The sequence below is a fragment of the Vidua chalybeata genome, chromosome 3, assembly GCF_026979565.1.
Source record: "Vidua chalybeata isolate OUT-0048 chromosome 3, bVidCha1 merged haplotype, whole genome shotgun sequence".
NCBI classification, from domain to species: Eukaryota; Metazoa; Chordata; class Aves; order Passeriformes; family Viduidae; genus Vidua; species Vidua chalybeata.
The window spans coordinates 95,725,336-95,747,511 of NC_071532.1; the positions used below are offsets into that span (position 1 = coordinate 95,725,336).

The 22,176-nt window shown below is 40.2% G+C and overlaps 1 protein-coding gene across 2 annotated transcripts in view; it reads left to right on the forward strand.

The window, feature by feature from the left end:
* The window catches only part of COLEC11 (collectin subfamily member 11), a 39,208-nt gene that overhangs the window by 8,497 nt on the left and 8,535 nt on the right, over window positions 1-22,176 (forward strand). For both annotated transcript variants that reach the window (XM_053939480.1, XM_053939481.1), the window contains exons 2-3: window positions 9,506-9,661; window positions 15,381-15,452. In XM_053939480.1, the coding sequence (XP_053795455.1) occupies window positions 9,532-9,661; window positions 15,381-15,452 (202 nt within the window). In that variant the 5' untranslated portion in view covers window positions 9,506-9,531. The remainder of the gene's footprint in view (window positions 1-9,505; window positions 9,662-15,380; window positions 15,453-22,176) is intronic.

The window sequence follows — 22,176 nt, forward strand, 5'->3', positions numbered from 1 at the left end:
ATACTCAGCAATGAATAGGTGCCTCCAGAGTCAATTACCAGTTCTGTTCTGTATTGGGATGAAATGAATCCTGCTGCCAAAGTGCTTTTCTCTGACTTGGTTACACAGAGTGCTCAGGATGATTTTCTCAGACTGACCACCTAAGCCAGAACAGTTAAATCCCCTCCAAGGGTCTGTTTAAAACTAACCTCTGCTAGCTTGAGGTCTGGACCTAAGCAGAGTTGTCCCAATAAACAGGCATCTGCTAATGGCAGCCGTACTCTGTCTTGTGGTTCACTTTTTGAGGTGTCATACTTGAAGCATTGGGAAGAACTGGGCAGCAGTTCAAGTGGCTTCCCTTTATTCTTAAAACCTCCTTTAATTGTAGTTGTCACTTATCTAATGTGTGAGAAAAGGGGGTCAAAAGCTGTTTCAGATTTTTCTTGTTTTTTTTCCTCAATGAGGAGAGAATATTGTAGAGTAGGATATTGTGACTACCAAAAGCAAACCTTTTCCCTGTCCCCTTGCCCTCTGGGATGGTGCCATTGCTCCTCTGTCCTTTCTCTGCTACTCTCCCCTGGTCAGACTTCTAATTTTTCCCTTTTGCTCTATGTCCACTAGTAATCTATATCCTATGGCTTGTCATTTGTTTTTAGTCTTCCTTTAATCTCATAAAGTGCTTTTCTTAGATTTTGTCTTCTCTTTGGATATTCCTGACCTGTCCCTGTGTTTTTACATGATCAGCTGTGGGACATAGAAATCAGAAAACTCATGTTACCAGTTTTAGTCTAGTGTCCTACCACCAGGCTTGAGCTGGCTTCGTCATCAGGCTTCTTCTCTGCTTCCCTTCATCCTTTAATGTAGCATGCCTGAGTGTAGTCTAATTTCACCTGTTGTGTCCATCCAATGTGAGCAATTATTCTCTTGGGGAGCTGGAGCTGTGTGTTTTAATCCTTTTAAGCCAAGGATCTTCCATAGCTGTTACTTCCCACCTTTTGGATCAATACTTGAATGGCATTTCTGTTGTGCAAAAGGCAGGTGCCACTGCTGGCATGGCTGGGATGATTGGATGGGGCCTTGATAGACTTTTCTGCCTCTTCTCTACACCTCCCAGAATGGAGCTGCAGGACTGGGACAACCCCCTCTCAGAGTGAGTTTGCCTTTTCAGCCTCTCCAGTCCCCCCAAGAAGACAATGGTCAGGCCCACCTAGGAAAGCTTCCAAACACCTCAAGAGTGAAAATGTGTTGCAAAGTGTAAGCTGAGTGGGCATAATATTGCAGAGATACCCCAACTTCTGCAGCTGGTCCTAAGCCTCTGTGGAGGGAAAGGGCTGAAAAGCAATGCCTTAAAGCTTCATAAATAAAATTACAAATGCATATGTTCCTGTTATGTATTTATTCATGTACAGAAATGTTCCCTGCAGCATTCTCCACATCATTCACTGATTCTTGGTGAATCCTTGGTTTTTTATTTCCTACATATAGCTGTGTGGGGATAGTATGAAGTTCTCATGTAAATGCTTTATAGCCAAGGGAATGAACTGACACATTTTTAGACCCCAGTTCTTCTTTTAGAAGAACTGATAGTTAAATTAGAAACCTGTACACTAGTTTGTTGGTTTGTTTGTTGTTGAGAATACAAAAAATTTGATCTGACATATAACAATGATGGCACTCAAAATCACAAACTATTTTTGTAAAATATAGCTGAAGACAGAAGAGATCTTGTAATCTAGTAGAGACTTTGATTGAAACATTGCATGAGAAATTCTGTTTAGTATTTCTAGTTGTCTCTGACCACCAATTTACATAAAAACAAAAATGTACTTGAGTGTTATTTTCTACAAAAAATCCATAGATTGTCTAAAAATCCATAGAGAAGTATTGTGAAAAAATTTGGCACTCAGGTCCCATCTCCCTCTAGTTAAAAGTTTTGAAAACTTGCCCCTTTCTGGCACTACTTCATCTCACTCTTGCTGAAGTCTTGTTTTTACACTTTCAGTACAGATGACAGTAAGTTAATTCTAACATGAACTCACTAACTTCAGCAGAACAACATCAGGATGAAATTTGTCCCAGTTTTTAAAAACATTCTTGATGAAAAATGAGACTACTATACCTATGTCTGATAAGGGCACCTATGTTGACAACCTAATCATACCTTACACCTCACAAACATTGTCTGAGGAAATGGCTCTATTGTGCCAGTATTAATTGTACTTTGGGGAGTAACCAAGGACTTACTATCAGTTTGCTTTTTAGGTAATGCTAGCTTCCCATCAGCTTAGACTCACTCTTTTGTCCTCTACAGCAAACCTCGCTGTTCAGTGTCATCAGGAGCTGAAATGTGTTATGTCTCTGCTTTATGCTACTCCATGCTCCATAGATTTCACAGAGACTTGGTAACCATGGCAGTTATGGTCCTCATTTTTGCAATTCTACAGTATTAATATTTAGGGTTTTTTTTCAGTCTTTCAAGTCCATTGCTTTAACCTTTAAATCAACACGTAGGATTTAACTTGAGAGCATTGCAATGTTATGATAATGATCAACCAATGTTTAAGCAGCTTTGTAATTGATTCTGATTTTTATAGTCTAGCTAAATGGCAAATGTTTGATTACTCAAGGTAATGTGCAAGGGAACTGAGAGGACAAATGAGAAAATGCTTAGATAAAGTTAAAGAATAGCTACACAAAACATCTGTAGGTTAGGAAGATTAATAAGGGTGTAATGGAGAAAGATGAGGTCAGTGACACAGGTTTCATCTCCAATGTGAAAGGCTTCTTCCCCAGGGAATGATCCACATCTCTTGGGCCAAGGGGTGAAACGCAGCTTCAGCAATGTCAGCAATGCTGGAGGCTTGTCCCTTCTGCTTCTCCTCGCTTCCCCCAGAAACGTGTCCCTGGTCTGCGGTGGGCGCTGCTGGTAGCCCTGGGACTTAATTTTTTTTTTATTATTTTTATTTTTTTTAATTATTTTTTTTTAATTTTTTTTTTGGTCTTTTATCTGTTCAAGATGTTTGAAATAGCATGGGGACGATGTCACAGCCTGCTATTTTGTGGGCATATGTGGTTTTTTTTGGTTTTTTTTTTTTTTTTTTTTTTTTTTTTTTTTTTTTTGGTGGGCATGTGTTGTATCTCCTAGAATTCAGCTTAGGGCCTGCAGTTGGCTTGAAGATACATGAGCTGCCAGAGAGTTCTGCCAGGGAGGTGTTGAGATGTGGATGACAAGGACTTGAAAAGTCAGGGAGTGAAAACTGTTGAAAGTTATTGCTGTGTCTGTAGTGCTGACTCAAACCAGCTTGGGAAAGTCATTCACCAAATGTGGCTGTGGCTCTGCAGATTTGTGTGACTGTAGCAGAAGCATACTCAATTCAGAATATAGATAATTCAGCTCAGATACCTGAGAATTAAGTATAATTTAAAAAATAACAGCAAAAAAAAAATCATAGTGTGAAAACTACTCAATGAAATAAAACCAGCTCAAAGATGAGTCCTATAGGATTATACCGAGGATTACAGTTACTCTGTAGCTATTGGCTAGCTGAGCATTAATGTCAGCAAGCATCACTTGTCTTCTGCATTTTTCATCCATTTAGTTTCAGCTTGGCAGATCATCTGTGTTGTTTCTTCTAAGTCCAAAATAATGGCATAGAATTAGCCACTGGCACTTTTGGAGCCACTGGTAGATACAGGGACTTCATGCATGAGGCATTAGCTGGCTCAAGTGATCTCCAAGCTTTCCATCCCCCCAGAGCTGGGGGGAAGTGTGGGAACTCAATGAGTGCCAGCTGGCCTGGCTGGTCCTGCAGCGGCTTTGAGCAAGCCTGTGGGGCCTTTGGGATTCTACAATGACCTCTCAAGGACTTGTCATTTGAAGCTTGGCTTGAGAAACCTCTTCTCCTTTGGTGACTGAGGCAGATTTCCTAAAGCTGAGAGGTCTCAAAAGTTGTTTTGAAATTATTGTGCTGGTTGCATTGATATGTTTTCATTTCTGACGGAAATCGAGGCACTTTATTAATTTTTATTTTTAAGGAAGTGCTGCCTTTTTCTTCTCCTATATTTTTCCAATATTTTCAACTTCCACTAATTTAATGGCCACTGTTAATGGCCATAAATTTGACTTTTGACCCCTACATAGGCAGTGAGAAAATATTCATACTTTTACAAGTGCTGAACACGTTTAGGTTTCTCTCTAGTGTTGATTTTACCAATGCTGAAGATACTCCAAATACCAGGGCCAAAACAGTGGTTTGAAAAAACAGCTTGGTCCTCCTTTATCTGAGGACCAGTTTCAGTGAGATTTAGTTTTCTTAAATGAAAATTTTATGCATCTAGGTCTGAAAGGGCTTGAAAGCAGGCCAGAAAGGCAAGAAATTTTCTAGTATTTTAAAGTGAAAGTGTCTGCTGTAGCACATACCTGGAGATCAAACTGTTATTTCAATCACAGAAAGAAATTTTAGCTGCAGAAGGTTTCTTTTGAAAGCAGGGAGAGATTGAGAAAGTGATATACAAAGTGCTTTTGGCTTGATTTCTACTATTAATGTGTCCCTTTACTGCAACCACAGATTCTAGAGTTTTTAATATGCAACCTCCTCAGAGATTCCTTCTGTTAGTGGCTCTTCTCAGACCAAGGTATTTCCCTGAGTATTCTTATGGATCTGGGTGTTGTTACCTGAATGACATTAAAGAAGCTTTTTTTCTAGAACAAGTCCATTTCCTCTGTGAGTTGAGTTAATATGTGGTAGGGTGGGGTTGTATCCCCTCTGTCTCTGAGACATGTAAGTGCAGCAGCAGACAGCAGAGAATGTGCTGAAGCTTTGTTGGAGATTTTGTTTTCCCCAGAAAATCCATCATACGTGGCTGCTGAGGAGAGCCAAGAAGCAGCCTTGACAGTTCTCTGCTGCTCGATGTCTGTCTCATCTCTCAGCTATGTAGGAGTTTGCAAAGGCAGATTAATATTTAACATACCTGGAGCCTTTGATCTTTCAGTTGGGGTCTGGATACATCTAAATCCTCATAAAATGCAGACAGAGGAGGTGATGTTGCCTTTTATTCACTAATGCACAGACAGGAGCACCACTGTAATTTCAATTTCTTCTTTCATCTCAGGCCATTTCATTCCACTCTCCAATTTGTCCATCAAGAATCCTTATCACCAGTCTGGCAGGTACTCATACTGAAACTGCCTAATTTCCAGGCTTTCAGCTGGGTATCTGAACCACTTGGCTTGAAAGCCACTTTGTCTGATCTTCTGAATCCTAAAGTGCTCTCACTACATAAAAAAAGGTGGGATATGCTGTCTAGGATGTCCTGCAGGCTGGTGATCAGGTGCTCTCCTGGGGTGTAGGTGGGTCCTGCAGGCTAAGGCAGGTAGGACCCACATCCTCTTGTTGCTCAGCCTGCAAACCCCGTCTCTCAGGGGTGGCTGCTGCTGAGGGTGTTTGAAAGAGACTTCCAGGCACATCCTATGGCTGGCTGAGGCAACCAACAGCCTTCCTCCATAAAGGAGTGCTGGTCCCTCATTTGGCATTGCAAATCATGTTCCTGCCAGGGACCCCTTCATTTTGCTGTCGACCAGCACTGACTCTTTAAATGCCAACACTGGCCTTAGAAACCTTTGACGATCTGGAAAAGCACCCTTTTCCTCAACCTTTTTTATTGACTAGTTCTTGTTGTTCCCTCTTGTTTGCTAACTGTTGTGAATCAGAGACAGAAAAAAGAGGCAGGACTGTCCAAATTCCTTGTACCCTGGGGTTAGGAATCTCCTTCAGGGAAGATGTAGCCAGATTCAAGATTAAAGTTTCTGAAGTAATTTTAGTATGCACATGAGGATCTTTTGGAGAAAAGTGTTCTCACAGAGATTGATACTTCAAAACTATTTCAAGACTGTGGTCAAATAGTTTGCATAACCATAGAAAATAGCTGTAAAGTAGCTGGTGACTTGACCTGGTTTCTACTACTTTTGGCTCGCCCTGTGCACAGGCAAGGGAGGCTGTAGCCCAGAAAAGCAGAGTTCAGCAACACAGCAAATGTTTTCTTGCTGGTTTTGTCTCAGAGCCCTGGGGATCCGGCCTGGTTGCTGCTTCTCCATGGCCTCCAAATTTCCATTACTTTTCCTTTTCCTCCCTGACTATTGCAGTTCTTTATGTCCACCTTTATCATAACTTTCCACGGAAAGGCTTCAGTTGGAAGGGACCTTAAAGATTTTCTAATTCCAACCCCGCTGCCATGGGCAGGGCATCTTCTACTGGACCAGATTGTGCAGAGTCCTGTGCAATCTGGCTTTGAACACTTCCTGGGATGGGGCATTCTTAACTTTTCTGGGAAACCTGTTCTACCTAATCTAAATATCTCCTCTTCCAATTTAAAGCCATTCTTCCTTATCCTATCACTAGTCTGCCTGTGTAAAAAGCCACTCTCTCTCTTTTTTTATAAGCCTGCTTTAAGCACCAGAAGGCCCCAGTGATGTTTCCCCTGAGAATTCTTTTCTCCATAATGCCTAGAGAGGCTGACTTAGAACAGAGACTAGACAGAGTTAAAGGAATAAAGTAGATATTTATTAAAAGGCTTTTAAAGGTTATATCTTGTGTAGTATTAAAAGCCTGGCTGGGGTTCTGCTCAAGATGGACACAAGATGGACAACTGGTTATGAGTTTTTACACTTTTATAACTTTTGGTTTATTTGTATATTGGGGTTAATTTTGTAATTACAGTTTTTGGTTATGAAATCCTATTCTCTTGGTTTACTCTCTTTAATTTGCTGTTATTTATGCTTTTTGGGTCTGAAGCTGCAACGGTTGTCTTTGGTTCTTAATCTGGAAAAGGATTATTTTGCCTAACTACCTTGTGAAATGAACTTACTAGCACTTAATATGAAGTTCAGAGTCACACACTAAGGCAGTACAGAGTCTGAAAAATATGAAAGCTAAAACTTAAGACATCATCCAGGCTGAACAGCCACAACTCTCTCAGCCTGTTTTTGTAGGAGGGGTGGTCATCTTTGTGTCCTCCTCTGGACACATTCTAACAGATCCATGCATGGCTTTATGATGTACCTTCTCCTCTAGCTCCTGTTCCTCATCCTTGAGTGGCAAAAGTCAATTTTGCCCTGTACTCTTGAGAAGCCTCAAGTGATAATTGCTGCAATTGTGACAAAACTTATCATGGCCTAAATATTTGAGCAGCAGTTCCACCATCTCATAGTATTCTTTCTGGCTGGCAAAGCTTGTCTATGAAGTAGCTTATGCCTGAGCCACTATAGAACTGCATGGCAGGTTGTGGAAATCCTCAGATAGTCCCTGTTCCTCCTTTGCCCTATGGGAAAATTACCCAGCATTACCTTTTCCCTAGGGTTTTCTGCCCTACTGTAGCCCATTAGACTATGACTGCATTGAGATCTCTTGACTCAAGAGCTCTTCCCAGCTCTAAGCATAGATATCATCTTTTAAGGCGTGGTCTTCCAGCTGCAGGTCTCTGTCCTTTGGAAAGAAACCTGGGGAAAAGATTTGGGTCAAAAGGGACTCATAGCGCATACAAGTCTTTGCACCAGAGCTGGATGATCAGTAAGAACTTAGGGGTGTATTGTGGCATCGCCCTGTCCCTCAATGTGGATGTAGCAACAGATGGTGTAGCAAGGGGGTTGTGAGGCAGAGAAACCTGGTCTGTAACTCCTGCAATGCCCTCCACACATGAGGAAGGAGACAAAGTCTGCTCCCATCAGATTCCCTTGCTATGGTCTCCTAAGGGATAATGGAAGCACAAACTGGACAATAATTCAGAGGGACAATTTATTCCCCCAAATCCAAAATCATCTGCTTGGCCTTGCTGCTAAGACATCTGTTATGCCACTTAATACCTTCAGGCCATCCCAAAAATAACAGTTCTGCTCTCCTAGATCCCCAATATGTTGAGGCATACAGATCCACATACTGGTCCCACACCTGTGCCTAATCCTACTTGACTTATTTTTGAAGGGATTCAGGGAGTGGAAATTAATATAACCCAAACTTCTTTCTCTAGATGTAAAATGCATACTCCCTTATGGTGGCTATAAAAGATGATAAAAAACCTATTATGACTTTCAGCTTATTTGTGTACTACTGAGCTCTGGTTAAGGACAGACTAGAAAAGCATATCAGAAATACATAAATAACACTTTTGTCAAAGTATTTTTACAGGCCTCCTAAATACTGGATTTTTTACAGTCCTTTTGCACAAACTCCATTTCTGTTTGGCTGTTTTCTGGGACATCTCTTCACAGCGTAATTTCAGGCAAGCCATTTCACTTGTCAGCTTAGACTAGAATATGCTTCAAAGGTGATTCTCTTCAGGAGTTATTGAAGACTCTGATTCAACTTTATTGAATGATACAGTGAAATATTACCTGCCTTCCACCCTCAATGACTTATATGAAGGCTATTGTATCAGACAATTTGCCTGGGCACAATTGCAGTGCTCAGGTAGATGGGAAGTGAATTTTCAGGCTTTTGAGTTGGTCTCATCTGTTACTGAATTGCCTTTTTAGAGCAGTATCCACTCTAATGGGAACTTAGTACTGACAACTTTCAGGGCAAGGCCAGGTGGCCAAGAAGGCCAATGATGTTCTGCCCTTTATCAGCAATGGTGTGGCCACCAGGACCAGGGCAGTGATTTCCCCCTGTACTTGGCACTGGTGAGTTTACACCTCAAATCCTGTTTTCAGTTCTGGGCCCCTCATTGCAAGAAGGACATAGAGGTGCTGGAGTATGTCCAGAGATGGGCAACAGAGCTGGTGAAGAGTCTGGAACACAAGTTCTCTGAGGAGTGGGGCTTAGCCTGGAGAAAAGGAGGCACAGGGAAGACCTTATTGCTCTTTGCAATTACTTGAGAGGAAGTTATAGCCAGGGTGGAGATGGTCTTTTTTCCCAGGTTACAAGAAATAGGACAAGAGGAAATGGCCTCAGGTTGTGCAAGAGGGAGTTTAGATTGTATATTAGGAAAAAATTACTTCATGGAAAGGGTTGTCAAGCACTGGAACAGGCTGCCCAGGGAAGTGATTGAGTCACCATCCCTGGACACATTTCAAAGACATGTAGATGTGGTACTTGGGGACATGGCTTAGTGGCAGACTTGGCAGTCCTGGGTTGGCTGATGATCTTAGAGGTCTTTTCCATCCTAAGCAATTCTGTGATTCTAAGCCTGTATGCTGCATTATCTCCTTTTACCTTTCCAGATAGCTGCCTCCAATCATGAACACAGAAATGCCTATTATTAGCATTGTTTAATCTCCTTCTTGTTTAATTACATTTCTCCTGAGCTTTATCCCATCAAGTCTAACAGCAAAGAAACCTGCTAAATGTGCTGCTGCCGGTTTCATGTGTGTCTGAGGAACATATAACCTGCTTGGAGGTCACATGTGCTTCTCATGCTGTGTGGGTTATGGCACACAAATATATATTGTGTTTGTAATGGGATGTTGCATGGGTTTAGAAACTGTTGAAAGCCTTTGGAATTCTTACAACTGTTTATTCATTCTTTTGTTTAGGAGTCAGTGACCTGTAAGCGCTCATTATGAAGAGAGATCTGGTTTTCTTGGTGACTCTAATTAGCCTTGCCTTCCTGTCACTGCTAAGATCTGGATATCCTCAACACATTGCAGAGGAGTCCTGCTCTGTTCAGATTCTTGTTCCAGGCCTCAAAGGTAATGTGAAAGCCTACTCCATTATTCATATATTAAACTCTTTGTTCTAACAGGCTCATTTGCATAACTGACAGTTTTAACAGAGACAAAGGAGTTGCCTCTCAGTTGTCCTCTTGTTTGCCCCTGTTTATAGCCTCCTTAAAAATGGAGTTTTAAGGTCCATAAGGTGAAATTAAATGGTTCAGAGAATGCATGCCAGTTTCCCAGATTTGCTTGTGATCACTAGTACTTGTTACTCTTATACATTGCCTGCTTGCTCTCTCTGTGTTTATACTGAGCAGTGGTACACATACCCAAAAACTGTAACATCAGGCCCTACTTTATACCTGATGAGGTTTTCATTTCCATTTTGCAATGTAATAGGAATTATTTTGTGTTTTCTTGTCTTTTGTTTGTCTTCTTTTGATTTTTTAAAAGCTTGAATTCCTTTTAGAAGAAAGCAAACATAGTTAGATTTTTGACATTTCTATAGGTTTTTTTTGAAAAAGGCAACATTTTTACAGAATATGCCCCCAAACTCTTGCCCAAAGAAGGTGGTGTAATAAATGATTGATCTTTTCATAGGAAAAAATATACCTTGCATAAGAAATCAACCACTGGGAAGAATTAGCATTTTAAAGCAACGACATCCATTATGGTTGTTGAAATCCCAGCCCTATTTAGTCAATAACAATAATTCCCCTTGTGGAGGCTATGATATTTCTGTTGAAATATAACACTTTTGAACATGGGGAAATACTTTTTAACTTTTTACCTTTTTTTTTGTCCTTTAAGGAAAAAAAAAAACAAAAAACAAAAACAAAAACACCATGAAAACTATCAGTTTATCATTAGCAATTAAAAAAACAAAAGCATTGTGTAAGAACAACCTTTCAGTTTTCCTTGTAATTATGCCTTGTAGTGTCACAAAATCCACCTAACCACAACTGCTGCCATTAATCTTATCTGTACAAATGTGGGCTTTCCTGAGTTGCCTGAAAGCCACAGTAGGGACTGCAGGCATTGCCTGTTCTGGTTAACTGATTGGGAAGGGTGAGGCTCAGCTCTGTTCTGCAGCTGTTCACACAGCTAAATTGTGAGCCAAGCTTGGCCATGGGTTTGGCTGGGTGTAAACTGCCCGCTCCAGGCATTGCCCAATTTGTGTATGGCTGGCCCCTGCTTGAGGCAAGAGAGCTGGGCCATAGGGATGAGGGCTGTGCTTAGCCAATTGGCTTTAAGAATATGTTTATTTCTTAATATTTATTATTGTTTTGTCTATTATTATTATAATAGATGCAACTTTGGATGCCTGAACTCAGCCAAAAGCTGTTCTTTACTCTTTACTTCAATAAGTGGCTTTTGATCTTAATAATATGTAGACTTTCTGCAGATGTTCTAGTTAGAGAGAACAACACTATGTCCAGGCCTTCTGAGGTTTAACTAAGACTTGAGTAAAGTTGTTTAATTTGTTTGATATATTTACTGTGTAAAAGGCATAGGATAGTGCTCTTAATGTGACTTACAGAGGACAACACAACCAAGTTAAATATATGTTGTCCAAATTTGCATGAAAGATCAGTCAAAGGGTCAGATTCCACAGCCCTAAGCTTTAAAAATATTTTTCATATGAAAGAACTTGACAGGATGAGTTTTATGACTTCTTTGCATTGATTTTCTTTTTTTTTTTTTTTTTTTTGTAATCATTCAAAATTAGCATCTGTGATTACCATTGTAATGCAATAATAATAATGGTTATTATTATTAACATTATTATTATGATGTGCAGCAAAGGTTTTTAAAGTGTGTAAACTGTGCAGGACCCTTTGGCAGATGACAATTCTGAACCTGGAAACCAGAGAGAGGCCTGAGAACCACTGTGTGTTAATGGTTTCACTCAGTTTCATAAGATATAAGGCTTGCAAAATTGAGAGAGATTGATGTACAAATTCAGTGAAGCACAAAATGACCTGATACAGACCTAGTTAATGTGAAATCCCTAGAAAGCTTTCAATACTCCAGCTATGCTGTCAGGGGGACTGGCTCAGAGAGGTGGTGATGAGATACTGCTGTCCCCCACTGGCACAACTCCAACCCATTTCACTGGCCAAGGCTTCCTTTAAACTGAGCACACATGTGGCCACGTGCCCAAATTTCAGCTGCCATGCAGCAGGATTTGCTCACTGCAGCTTTTAGATCTGTACCATCTCCTCTTCCTTCCCTGGGCTGCCAGTAACATCTCCAGTGGTGGAGAAATGGAGTGCCACACTGCTGCTGGGCATGGCTCAGTCAGAATCTGGGAAAACCAGGTACAGGTTAAAAATGCAAGAAATTAGGGAGACCATGGGATATGTGAATGGCAGAGGATAGACACTTAAGAGGTGGTGCAAAAAGTGGAGTCCAAATGGAGTGATGAAGGAGAAAGTCATCAGGGAAAAGTACGCAGAAGCAGGGGAGCATAAAGGAGGAATTTTAGAAGAACGGAAAGAGATAATAGGGAAAAACAAAGGAAGCAGAGCTCAAAAATGAGACTGAGTGGAGAGACTTGAAACTAAATAAATGTAAAATGACACAGAATCAATTAAGATCCCACAGAGTAAAAGAGAAAATCAGAAGGGGCATGAGATGAGAATGGAAGTGGAAATGGATGAGGGAGAAAGCTACTAAAGGCGCCAAGAATAGTAAAAGCACAAATGAGATTAAAGTCAGCAGTTTAGGTCTTAGGGACAGGTTTTGGTAGTTTGTGTTTTTTTTTTTTTTTTTTTTTTGGTTTTTTTTTTTTTTTTTTGTTTTGTTTTGGTTTTGGCTTTTTTTTTCTTTTTTGGGGGGGGGGTGTTGTTTTTGTTTGGTTAGTTGGTTGGTTTTAGGGTTTTTGTATGTTTGGGGTATTTTTGTTTTGGTTTGACTTTTTGGTGGATTTTTTTGCTTGTTTGTTTTTTGTAGTAATTTTGGTGGTTTTTTTAAAGGGGGCAGGTTTTGGTGGGTTGGCAATTTTTTAAAGTCAAGAGTATAAAGGAGTAAGATGAAAAATGTAAGGGAAAACCCATAGCTCTGAGAATGCAGATAGCAGACTGAACCATGTTTTAGAAAGCCAGCAATATTAATAATAAGAAAAGTGTGCTGCATGTGAAAAAGCAGATGATGAAGCCTCACTGCACAGCTCACTCATATTCTTCCTAAAGTCCAATTTCTTTTGACAGGCACATGAAATTGAAGTTACTACTATTGTGGAGAAAAAAATAACACAGAACAGCCCTTCAAAGCCTAAATTCTCAGCTTGTCATCTTGTGTTGTCTCCCTTCTAGAGTCTAAAGCAGGAGTTGTCTTAATAGTCTCAATGACGTTCAATACATAAAAAAGTTAATGCTACATTAAAAAACCCAATTTTTTTACACCCACACTTGATACATCAACTCACATGGGGAATATGAGTAATGGAAAGAAATTATCACCAGACAGGAATGCTTAATAGCTCACATAGTTTGGCAGGGCTAAATTTCTTTTAGGAGTATGGGGCATTTCAGCACTGTGGAGCACTACTAACTGCATCTCGCCCTGTCTCAGCTGCATAGACAAGGCTGCATTGTGCTGACAAAGAAGGTACTGTTTCCTGCCGTGGGGCTGGAGCAAATATGCAGGAAGGATGGAGAGGAGACTGAGCATGAGGTGCAAGTGCTAAGGGACTGTGGCTGATGGAAGAGGCCACAACAGACCAGTCAGGTAGGGACCATAATGCACAGATCCCAACCTCCTGCTCGGAAGGGACTTGGTTGTAGATCGAGGGACGGGAGACCAGAAAGGAGGCACAGGGGTGTCTTTCTTTGTTTCATGAATCAAGAAGTTAAACATTATTGTTTATTGGTGAAAAATTAAATTGTTTGAAATGTCTTGACAGAAAACTGTTTTGTTGCCCATGACACCTGCACAGGCTTTACTTCCTCAGTTTGCAGAATGATTAAGGTACAGACAGCAAGAATAGCTGGCAAGGCAAAGCTGTGCTGTACCACTGATCAGTCTCTCTTGGCCAAGGTCTTGCTCCTTAAAACAGCTGATAAGAAAAAAATGTTGACTGGTCTGTAGCTGGGCCTGTAATGGAGTAATCTCCTCCTGGAGAAAGTTTTTAAAACACCCACACTAAGGAATGCGGTGTCATCGTATTATAAGAATAAATGCAGGCAAGTGTAATGGCCTGAAGCAAGAGTGATCTATTTTATTGATCCCTAATGCACAGCTTTCACTCTGAAGAACGTGTAAAGCAATAGGCTGTAATAGCCTGCTCTCAGCCTCCAGAGAGCAAGGAAAAGTCATTGTCAGGATTTATCTTTGGGAAGCAAAGAACTCATAACCAGCCCTGAGGGGTGAAAGGCAATCGTACAATGCCTATTGGTTGCTTGATAATAAAAATGTGACGTTCCCAAATGTGCCAAATTATAGCCTGTTTCATACTAACAATATTATTCACTGGGGGTTATGTGAAGTTTGTCCTCATTAAGGTCAGAGAATGGCCTATTTTTGCATGTCTGAAGGCAGGGAAGATGGTCTGGAGCAGCCTGAAGAATGAAAATATAACAGATGGAGGGCTGAGTTCTGCTCACAGCCACCTAGGTCTACAATAAAGAGAGAGATGGAAAGAGAGCTGGAGGCTGCATATTTGAAATGTGCCATGGTGTGACATGTTTTTACATGTCATCTCTGTGACTCCTCTCTGAACCACAGCTGCCAGCTATGCCAGAGAGCTGGGCTTGTGGGATGCATGACAAGCATTGACTTTCCTACTGTGGTGTTCCCATCAGCTTCCTTGAGCAGCTAATGCTCACTCTCCTCCATAGAAATGCAGTGTTGGGATATCATATGTGCTGTGCTAACTCTGGATCTTACATACCAGCACATTATTTTCTGTGGAAGCCATAGAACTTTCTTCTGCTTCCTCATATAAATCCTGTTTTGTCAAGGTGGCTGTATAAATAATTCTTTAACCTTCTGTTTGTCAGAGATTTTAATTTTATGTCAATGGCAGACTACAGTACTAGTGTGGCTGTAGTGGGCAAAACAAGCTAAGAATCCCCAAATTTTTAATGAAAGGCACCAGGGAGGCAAACACTTTTTACAGAAAGTGATGTTTAAATATGCTGAATATAATGATGCATCACAAGCTGTGTGCATGTAAATACACTACATAGTGGTTCATACATCAGAGATTAAAAAGCACAATATATAACTCAGGATACAAAGTAGGGAGTTAATGCTTTCATGCTTAAAAATGGTCCTCTAATGATGGATGTAGCAGTGCCTTCTTATAGGTCACAAAAATGGCTTTTTTTTTTTTTTCTTTTAATTTGAGGTCATAGTTAAGCCATTTTCACTTGAGATTTAAAAATGTCCTTAGCAGAGGCTTGGAAAGAATTTGGTGAACACAGAAGTTTATGTGCTGACTTGGGGTCTGATTCTGAAGCTTCTGCTTAAGTGAATTGTGCTGTTGGCTTTTTGAAGGTCAGTGATATAAGTAACATCCACAAAACTAGACCTGTTGTATGAGACTTCAGTAATGTATTGACAGGGTTTTCCAATGTCTGCATCAATTGAAGAAAAATCTATTTTCTGTCCATCAAGTAAATCTGTTAAATCAGGTCACATCTACTTCTATTTTTTTCACTGGAGAGAATGGCATTCTTGTCACGGCTGCTAACAGAAAATAATCCTGGTTTAATAGGAGTCTTCTTTTTGTTTACTTTTATATCAACAGGAGAGGCTGGAGAAAAGGGGGAGAAAGGTGCTCCAGGTCGTCCAGGCAGAGTTGGACCTCCAGGAGAAAAAGGTAACTTTGATAAAGAAGGTATTTTGAAAGTCATTCCTGAGAAAATGATGCTTTTTCCTGTGAGATGATGAGGATGGGGGTCCTTGCTCCCTTAACTGGGTGATTAATTAATTGTTGGCTATTTCTATTCAGTTTACTGCTGTTGTGGTTTAACCCCAGCCAACAGCTCAGCCCCACATAACCACTCAGTCACATCCCCTGGTTTGGATGGGGGAAAGAGAGAATCTGAAGGGTAAAGTGAGAAAAGCCATGGGTTGATATAAAGACAGTTTAATAGGGAAAGTAAAGGCCATTTCACACCAGCAAAGCATAACAAGGAATTAATTGAGTGCTTCCCAAGGGCAGGCTGGTGTTCACCATCCCCAGGAGAGCAGGGCCCCACCACACATAATGTGGCTTGGGAAGACAAACATCATCACTCCAAATGTTCCCCTGTTCCTTCTTCTTCCCCCAGCTTAACATACTGAGCACAATGCCATATGTTAGGGAATTTCCCTTGGGTCAGCTGGGGTCACTGTCCTGACTGTGTCCCCTCCCAGCTTCTTGTGCACTCCCAGCCTCCTCCCTGGTGGGGTGGTGACAAGCAGAAAATGCCTTAGTCCTGTGCAAGCACTGTTCAGCAATAATGAATGTTTATGTGTTATCAGCATTGCTTTGGTCACAAATCCCAAATATAGCACCCTCAGAGCTACAGTGATAAAAATTAACTTAATTTAATTTAGCCAAAACCAGTACAACTATATGCAGTCATTTGTAGACTATTACCTTCTGGTTAAAAATATATATTTTGGAAATAAAAAAAGAAATCTCGATTCTTTAAAAAAGGTCTCTGTGAAGAAAGGCATCATAATGTCTCCTTCATAATTGCCTTCTGCAAATGAAAACCTCATATTAGATCAGAGGGGAAAAATTCACAAGGTTCAATTTTCTTGTTTCTTTTTTTTATTTTTTTTTTTTTTTTGGTGACTTTGAACACTCACAACACTTAAAACCATTGAGGGAAGTCAGTAAGCCATAATAGGCAATGATGAACATGAGTGTTCCCACATTTTTTGGATATGGGGAAATGGTGATAAATTTGTTTGCATTGTAGTTCAAAAATATTTTGAGCACTTGAGAGGAACGGTGCTCAACAGTATTCAGTTATGCAGCTGAGAGAAACAGCATTTCTGTCCTGCAGGAAATTCTGTTTTTTTCACATTTGTTTTCCTCTTGAAGCAAGGAGGAAATTTGACCTTCATAAGTTTTCCAGGAGGTTTGTGTTCTGAAAGGTTCAAATTAGCAGGAGTCATATCCTTTGATGTCAATATTGAAATTAAAGATTGACATTCCTGTCATTAGAAGGTTAGAGTTAGCTTTTACTGAACTGAGTTTACAATCTTTCTTTCAAAGCATTTGTAGACATAATTTATACTTCCTTGTGATGGTGGCATGTTACATTATGTTGTTCTTTTAGGCACTTATGGAAGTCTGATACTGATTACCCTGGGACCAAAATCCATAGCTAGAGTTCTTCCTCCTACAATACATTGAAAAATTTATAACTTCCATGAAGGGTGTGTGTGTTCAGTCAGTATTTCCCTTGTGTAGATGTACTTTCAAGAATGACTCTTGGAAAAAAAATATTGGAAACTACAATTTCGGCTCTTGTAAGGCAATGCAGCCTGGAGTGTAGTATGAGAGAATAATTTAGGTTAAACGGTTGTAAAGAGCTCATCTAGACCAATCTTCAGCTCCAAACAGGGCAGACTTCAATATCACAGCAGGTTTCTCAGGGCCTTGTCCAGTAGACTTTTGAAAATCTCCAAGGATGGAGATTCCACATAAATTTTAATCAATCTGTTTCACTGGTGTCATCATGAAAGACCTGTTGTAGCGTGTAATCATTGCATCTTGCCTAATCTCTGTGTCTCTGAGTAGAAAAGGCTGCATCTTCTCTAGAAACTGCTTGTAAGTAATGGAAGACTGCAATTATTTCCCCCTTACCTTTCTGTATTCCAAGTTAAGTAAAACCATCTTCCTCAGCTGGACTTCAGTTTGCTTCTCATGTATGAGGGCCCAAGAGTCTCTGGGTCCTCTAAGGCAAAGGAGTTTTTTACCTAGCCATGGGCCAGACTTCATCAAAGTGTCACAGGTGAGGCACTTAGGGTCTGGCTGAACCCATGATATTCCTGTCAACACATTTCTGCAGCTTGTCAAGCTCCTCCTGACTGGCAGGGCTGCCCTCCAATGCACCAACCATTCCTGCCAGCATGGAGCATCTTCTGCTTCTTCCTCCCTTTCAGCAGTGAAGGACTCCTTAGCAGCTGCTGGTTAGACTTTGGCAGCCTTGCAGCAGCACCAGCTAGCCCCCTCAGCACCCTTGAATGCCATGGATTCGTGTACATCCAGGTGAAGTTGTCCCTTACTCAAATGTCAGATGCCATGAGTAGTTTGTCCTCCCCAGATCTTTGCTACCAGACATGCAGAACTGGGATGCCAGAGAGCAGACCTTGCCAGCAGAAACAAAGCCAAAGAAAGCACTAAGTGCCTCAGTCCTTTGGCATGAGGTTGTCTTGACAACTTCTTTAGAACCCCTCTCATCACGCTGTCCTGCATGTTTCTCTATCTCGGCATATTGTCATGTCACTTCAAAATGTTTTGGACCATCTGGGATGTGGAAGTACTCTTTTTCAGTCTGGGCAATCCGTCATGTAGCATTTAATTTATTTATTTTCTACTGTAAAATTACATTTGTTTGAAAAATAGTTCTCTTAAGGTATGCTTGATTAATGCTAATAACAGTGGTAATTTTCTAGTTTTTCATACCTGCAAAAGTCCAAAATTCTGATGAGACTGAAAGAAGAAACACTGAAGTGGAAACACACTACAAGAAAACATAAATTAAACAGAAAAGAGATTAATGAAAATAGAATATTAATGCATGCTGTATCAGTATTTTTCCAGGTAGTACTTTCAACTAAACACAGGCAAAATTTCTTACTACTTCTGTAGCAACATATGTTTCTGCTTTCCTTTTTGCATACAGAAATTTCTACCAACAAGCTCTTGTTTGAAGTAAGTTCTAATTAACTGGTCTTTTCATTAATGCTTACATTTTGTAGATATTTTTCTTGATCAACTCCTTTCCACAAATGCTTCATCAAAGAAAACACAGATACCTTAAAAATTTTTGGATTATATGGCACCACTTTTCATCATGGTACTATATCCAGTACATTTTGAATGTCACAGTTTTGACTGCATAAGCAAAGAGACTTCACAGATGTAATTTCTGGTCTATGGAAAGGACACAGAAGAATATCCAACTTTGACCTGGAAGAACCTTTCAGTCTCCTGACCTTTCAGTCTCTAGTTAACCTCCACAGACTGTGTGTAATGTGCAGACCTGTAGCGAAGTGCATGCATAAATACATTTCTAGACTCTCAAGCAGCATGAGACTGAGTATATTTTCTTCCAGCAGACTGAGGATTTTCCTATTACTAATACAGAAGATGGAACATTCAGACAAAAATAAAATATAACAATATTTTTGGCAAAAATTGTTGTTCCTTCACTTTGCATTTACCCCTAAAAACACCCATGGATAGCAGCCCTGCTTCTATGGAGTAGTCTGTTGAATTTCAGTCAGTGAGTTAGCATGTGTTCAACCCCTCATATTTCTCTTTAAGCCTGATAATTTTTGTCTTGGTCTAATATTTGTCTCCTTCTGTTGATGCAAGCTGCTAAATTCTATCTTATTTTTCTCCTCTTTGAGTAAGTGATGGTTTACATGAGGGAGAAACTGCAATCCTTCTGTCACATTTATAGAGTTTTCTACTTTTGGTCTTAATTTACATTATCAAAATCACACTAATCTTTTTTCTTTTATTTTTTTTCTTTCCCCTTTCTTTGTTTCATTTTTCTAGCAAGTTCATCTAAGAAAATGTGTTTAGTTTCTTTGAACTTCATAGGTGTATAATAACCATAAAATAGCTTACAAAAGAAACTATCTTCTTATGGCATACTTGATCTGAACAGCTCAAGATCAGAAAGTGCTGCAGATGTTTTTATCATATCCTTTCCTCATGATATTTTCAGATTTTGGTAACTCAGAAAAATTAAAACTTTCTGGTGCTTACTTGAAATAAATCTTGTTCTGGCTGTCCTGATGCTTCAGGGTGACATCAGAGATACTGATGTCTTTGGGTGCTGATTAAGGTTAAATTCCACTTACTTTCCTCATTGCTTTTAATTAATTGTATAGGTCAATTATGATGCATAGCATGTCAGCAGAATATAAAACTGTGCCGGCCTTATGTAAAGCACGGAGCACTGGGTCGAGTACAATGGCTGTTTCAGATGAAAGCAGTGTGTACTGCAGTGCAAGTTTTGGGCTGTGAAGTTCACAGAATTAACTTTCCCCACTTGCACTGATGGCTGTACTGTGCTCTCCCATGTTGGGAGTAAACTCAAGTTATTTAAATGAGTCTTGGTGCAGACTGTTGAGGCCATAATGTCCATGTTTTCAAATTCCACACAAATAGTTCAGTAACCATACCGTCCTGTGAATATTCCCAGAGTGCCCTACAGCAATCAAAATAAGGAGGGCAAAGTAGATTTACACTTGGAATGTAACATCAAAGGAACAGAACATGAAAATTATATTCTTCAAGATATTTAAATTTTCTTAGAGCCATAACCATTTAAAATCTCTATTATTTTAGTATTTTAATTTCAGCCTTTATATATTGTACTTAAGTTGTATACAACAATTATGTTATGTGATACAGTCTCACATACTGTTCTTGGGCTTGGAACTCAACTATCTCTACTTTTGCAGTGTTAGCACAGTGATTTTGGCTTTTGCAGCCAACACTTTCCCAGGCAATTCTTGGGCCTATTTTGGGAGCTAATACAATGAGCAGCTTGCAAGATTATCCTGGCTTGAAGAGTAAGACAATTTAGTATCATGGAGTGATACCCCATTCTTGACTATCTGGTTCCCACTGCCAGGGAATAGTCCCAGGCATTTAGTTTACTAATACAGGCACAGCCTCTTAAGTAGAAGAGAAGACTCATTAATTTAACTGGATTGGAGCCAGAGTGTTCAGTGATTTGTATAATCAAATTCTAAAAAGAGGTAATAATATCTTAATTTATATTTTATTATTACTGATTGCTCATTAATATGTAATCAATCAATCCTTTGCATTTCTGATTCAATTTCTACACAAATTTATTGCTCGCTAAGGAGTGCTGCCGGCAGTATTCCATATAAAAGTCCTGACATTGACAGCTGTGAATTCACAAAGTGGGTATCTGGTTCAAAACTGTCTTTCAGTTCCACCTGAACTCTGTAGGATTTTGAGAAAATCCTGCTAAACTGAGTGGGCAAAAAGGTGGCAGATGGGCTTCAATGTAAACAAATATATTGCCTAGGGAAATTAGGGATGCATGATTTAATCCATACTTAAATGATGCCAAAACCCCAAACTGTCACTTAAAACTCAAAGACTGCTCTGAAGTTATTAGCAAGAGTCCCAAGGCCAAGAGAACACTGCCCATCATCACAAAAGGATGACTAAAGGACACAGGACAAAACAGGAAGCTTCTTTTTGCAGTTGATTTTGTTCTGTACAAAAGCCTTCTGCACTGTCTCAAGAATGTTCTTCTGGCCTCTGTCTCTCAAGAAGGACTTGAGAGGTAAGAGATAGGCACCAAAAATATGAAAAAGAGGAGCTGCCTCATAAGGAGAAACTGGACAGACTGAGACTCTTGCATCTGTACAGAGTAGTCTGAGGAGGTTATTATAATCAAGATTACAGAATCACCAGATCCCATCATACCTGAACTAGGAGGCACTCTCTGAAGCTGCTGGGGACAGAGCCAGCAATTCCACCTGCAGATAGTGGCTGTGATCGTGGGATCTTCCTGGACTGCACCTTCTGCTGCCATCACAGGAAACAAAGTCTTGGGCTAGAGGGACCACTGGTTTGAAGAAGCTTGCTAATATGTTGTTAACATAATTCTAGTGAGATAATGTTTCATAAGGGTCGTTATTTGTCTTTGCTTGCCTCTGAATAGAAGCTCCTTCATTCAAGAATGTACTGCACTATTTTCATTTTGGCTTTGAATGTACTTTTAAATCCTTTAAACATTTCTGTTACCTTTCTAGATTGGATTTTTTCTCACTAGCTTTAGTTTCCTTTGCAAATTTTCTAACTATTCTGATTATGATACCTGTCTAACATGAGTGGGATGGATCATTACTGAGAGGTGCTTATTTTTCCATTGCCTGCTGTGGGAGTTTAGATAAATATCTTAGACTAAAAACCCTAATTTTAGGATGGCTATTGCTGGGTGAAAGTGATTTGCCCCAGCTATATAAAATGCCTCCTCTGATTATGCACTGCTCATTCTTATAAGAATATCTGTTTAACATTGTTGGTGACACAGACAGTGGGATTGAGTGCACCCTCAGTAAGTTTGCCGAGACCCGAGACCACCAAGCCATGTGGCACAGTCAACACACTGGAGGGAAGGAATGCCACCCAGAGGGACCTGGACAGGCTTGAGATGGGCCCATGAAATTCAACAAGACCAAGTGCAAGGTCCTGCACCTGGGTTGCGGCAATCCCAAGCACAAATACAGACTGGGCAGAAAATTGATTGAGAGGAGCCTGGAGGTGAAGAACTTGGGGGTATTGGTTTAAGAGAAGCTCAGCATGAGCTGGCCTTGCA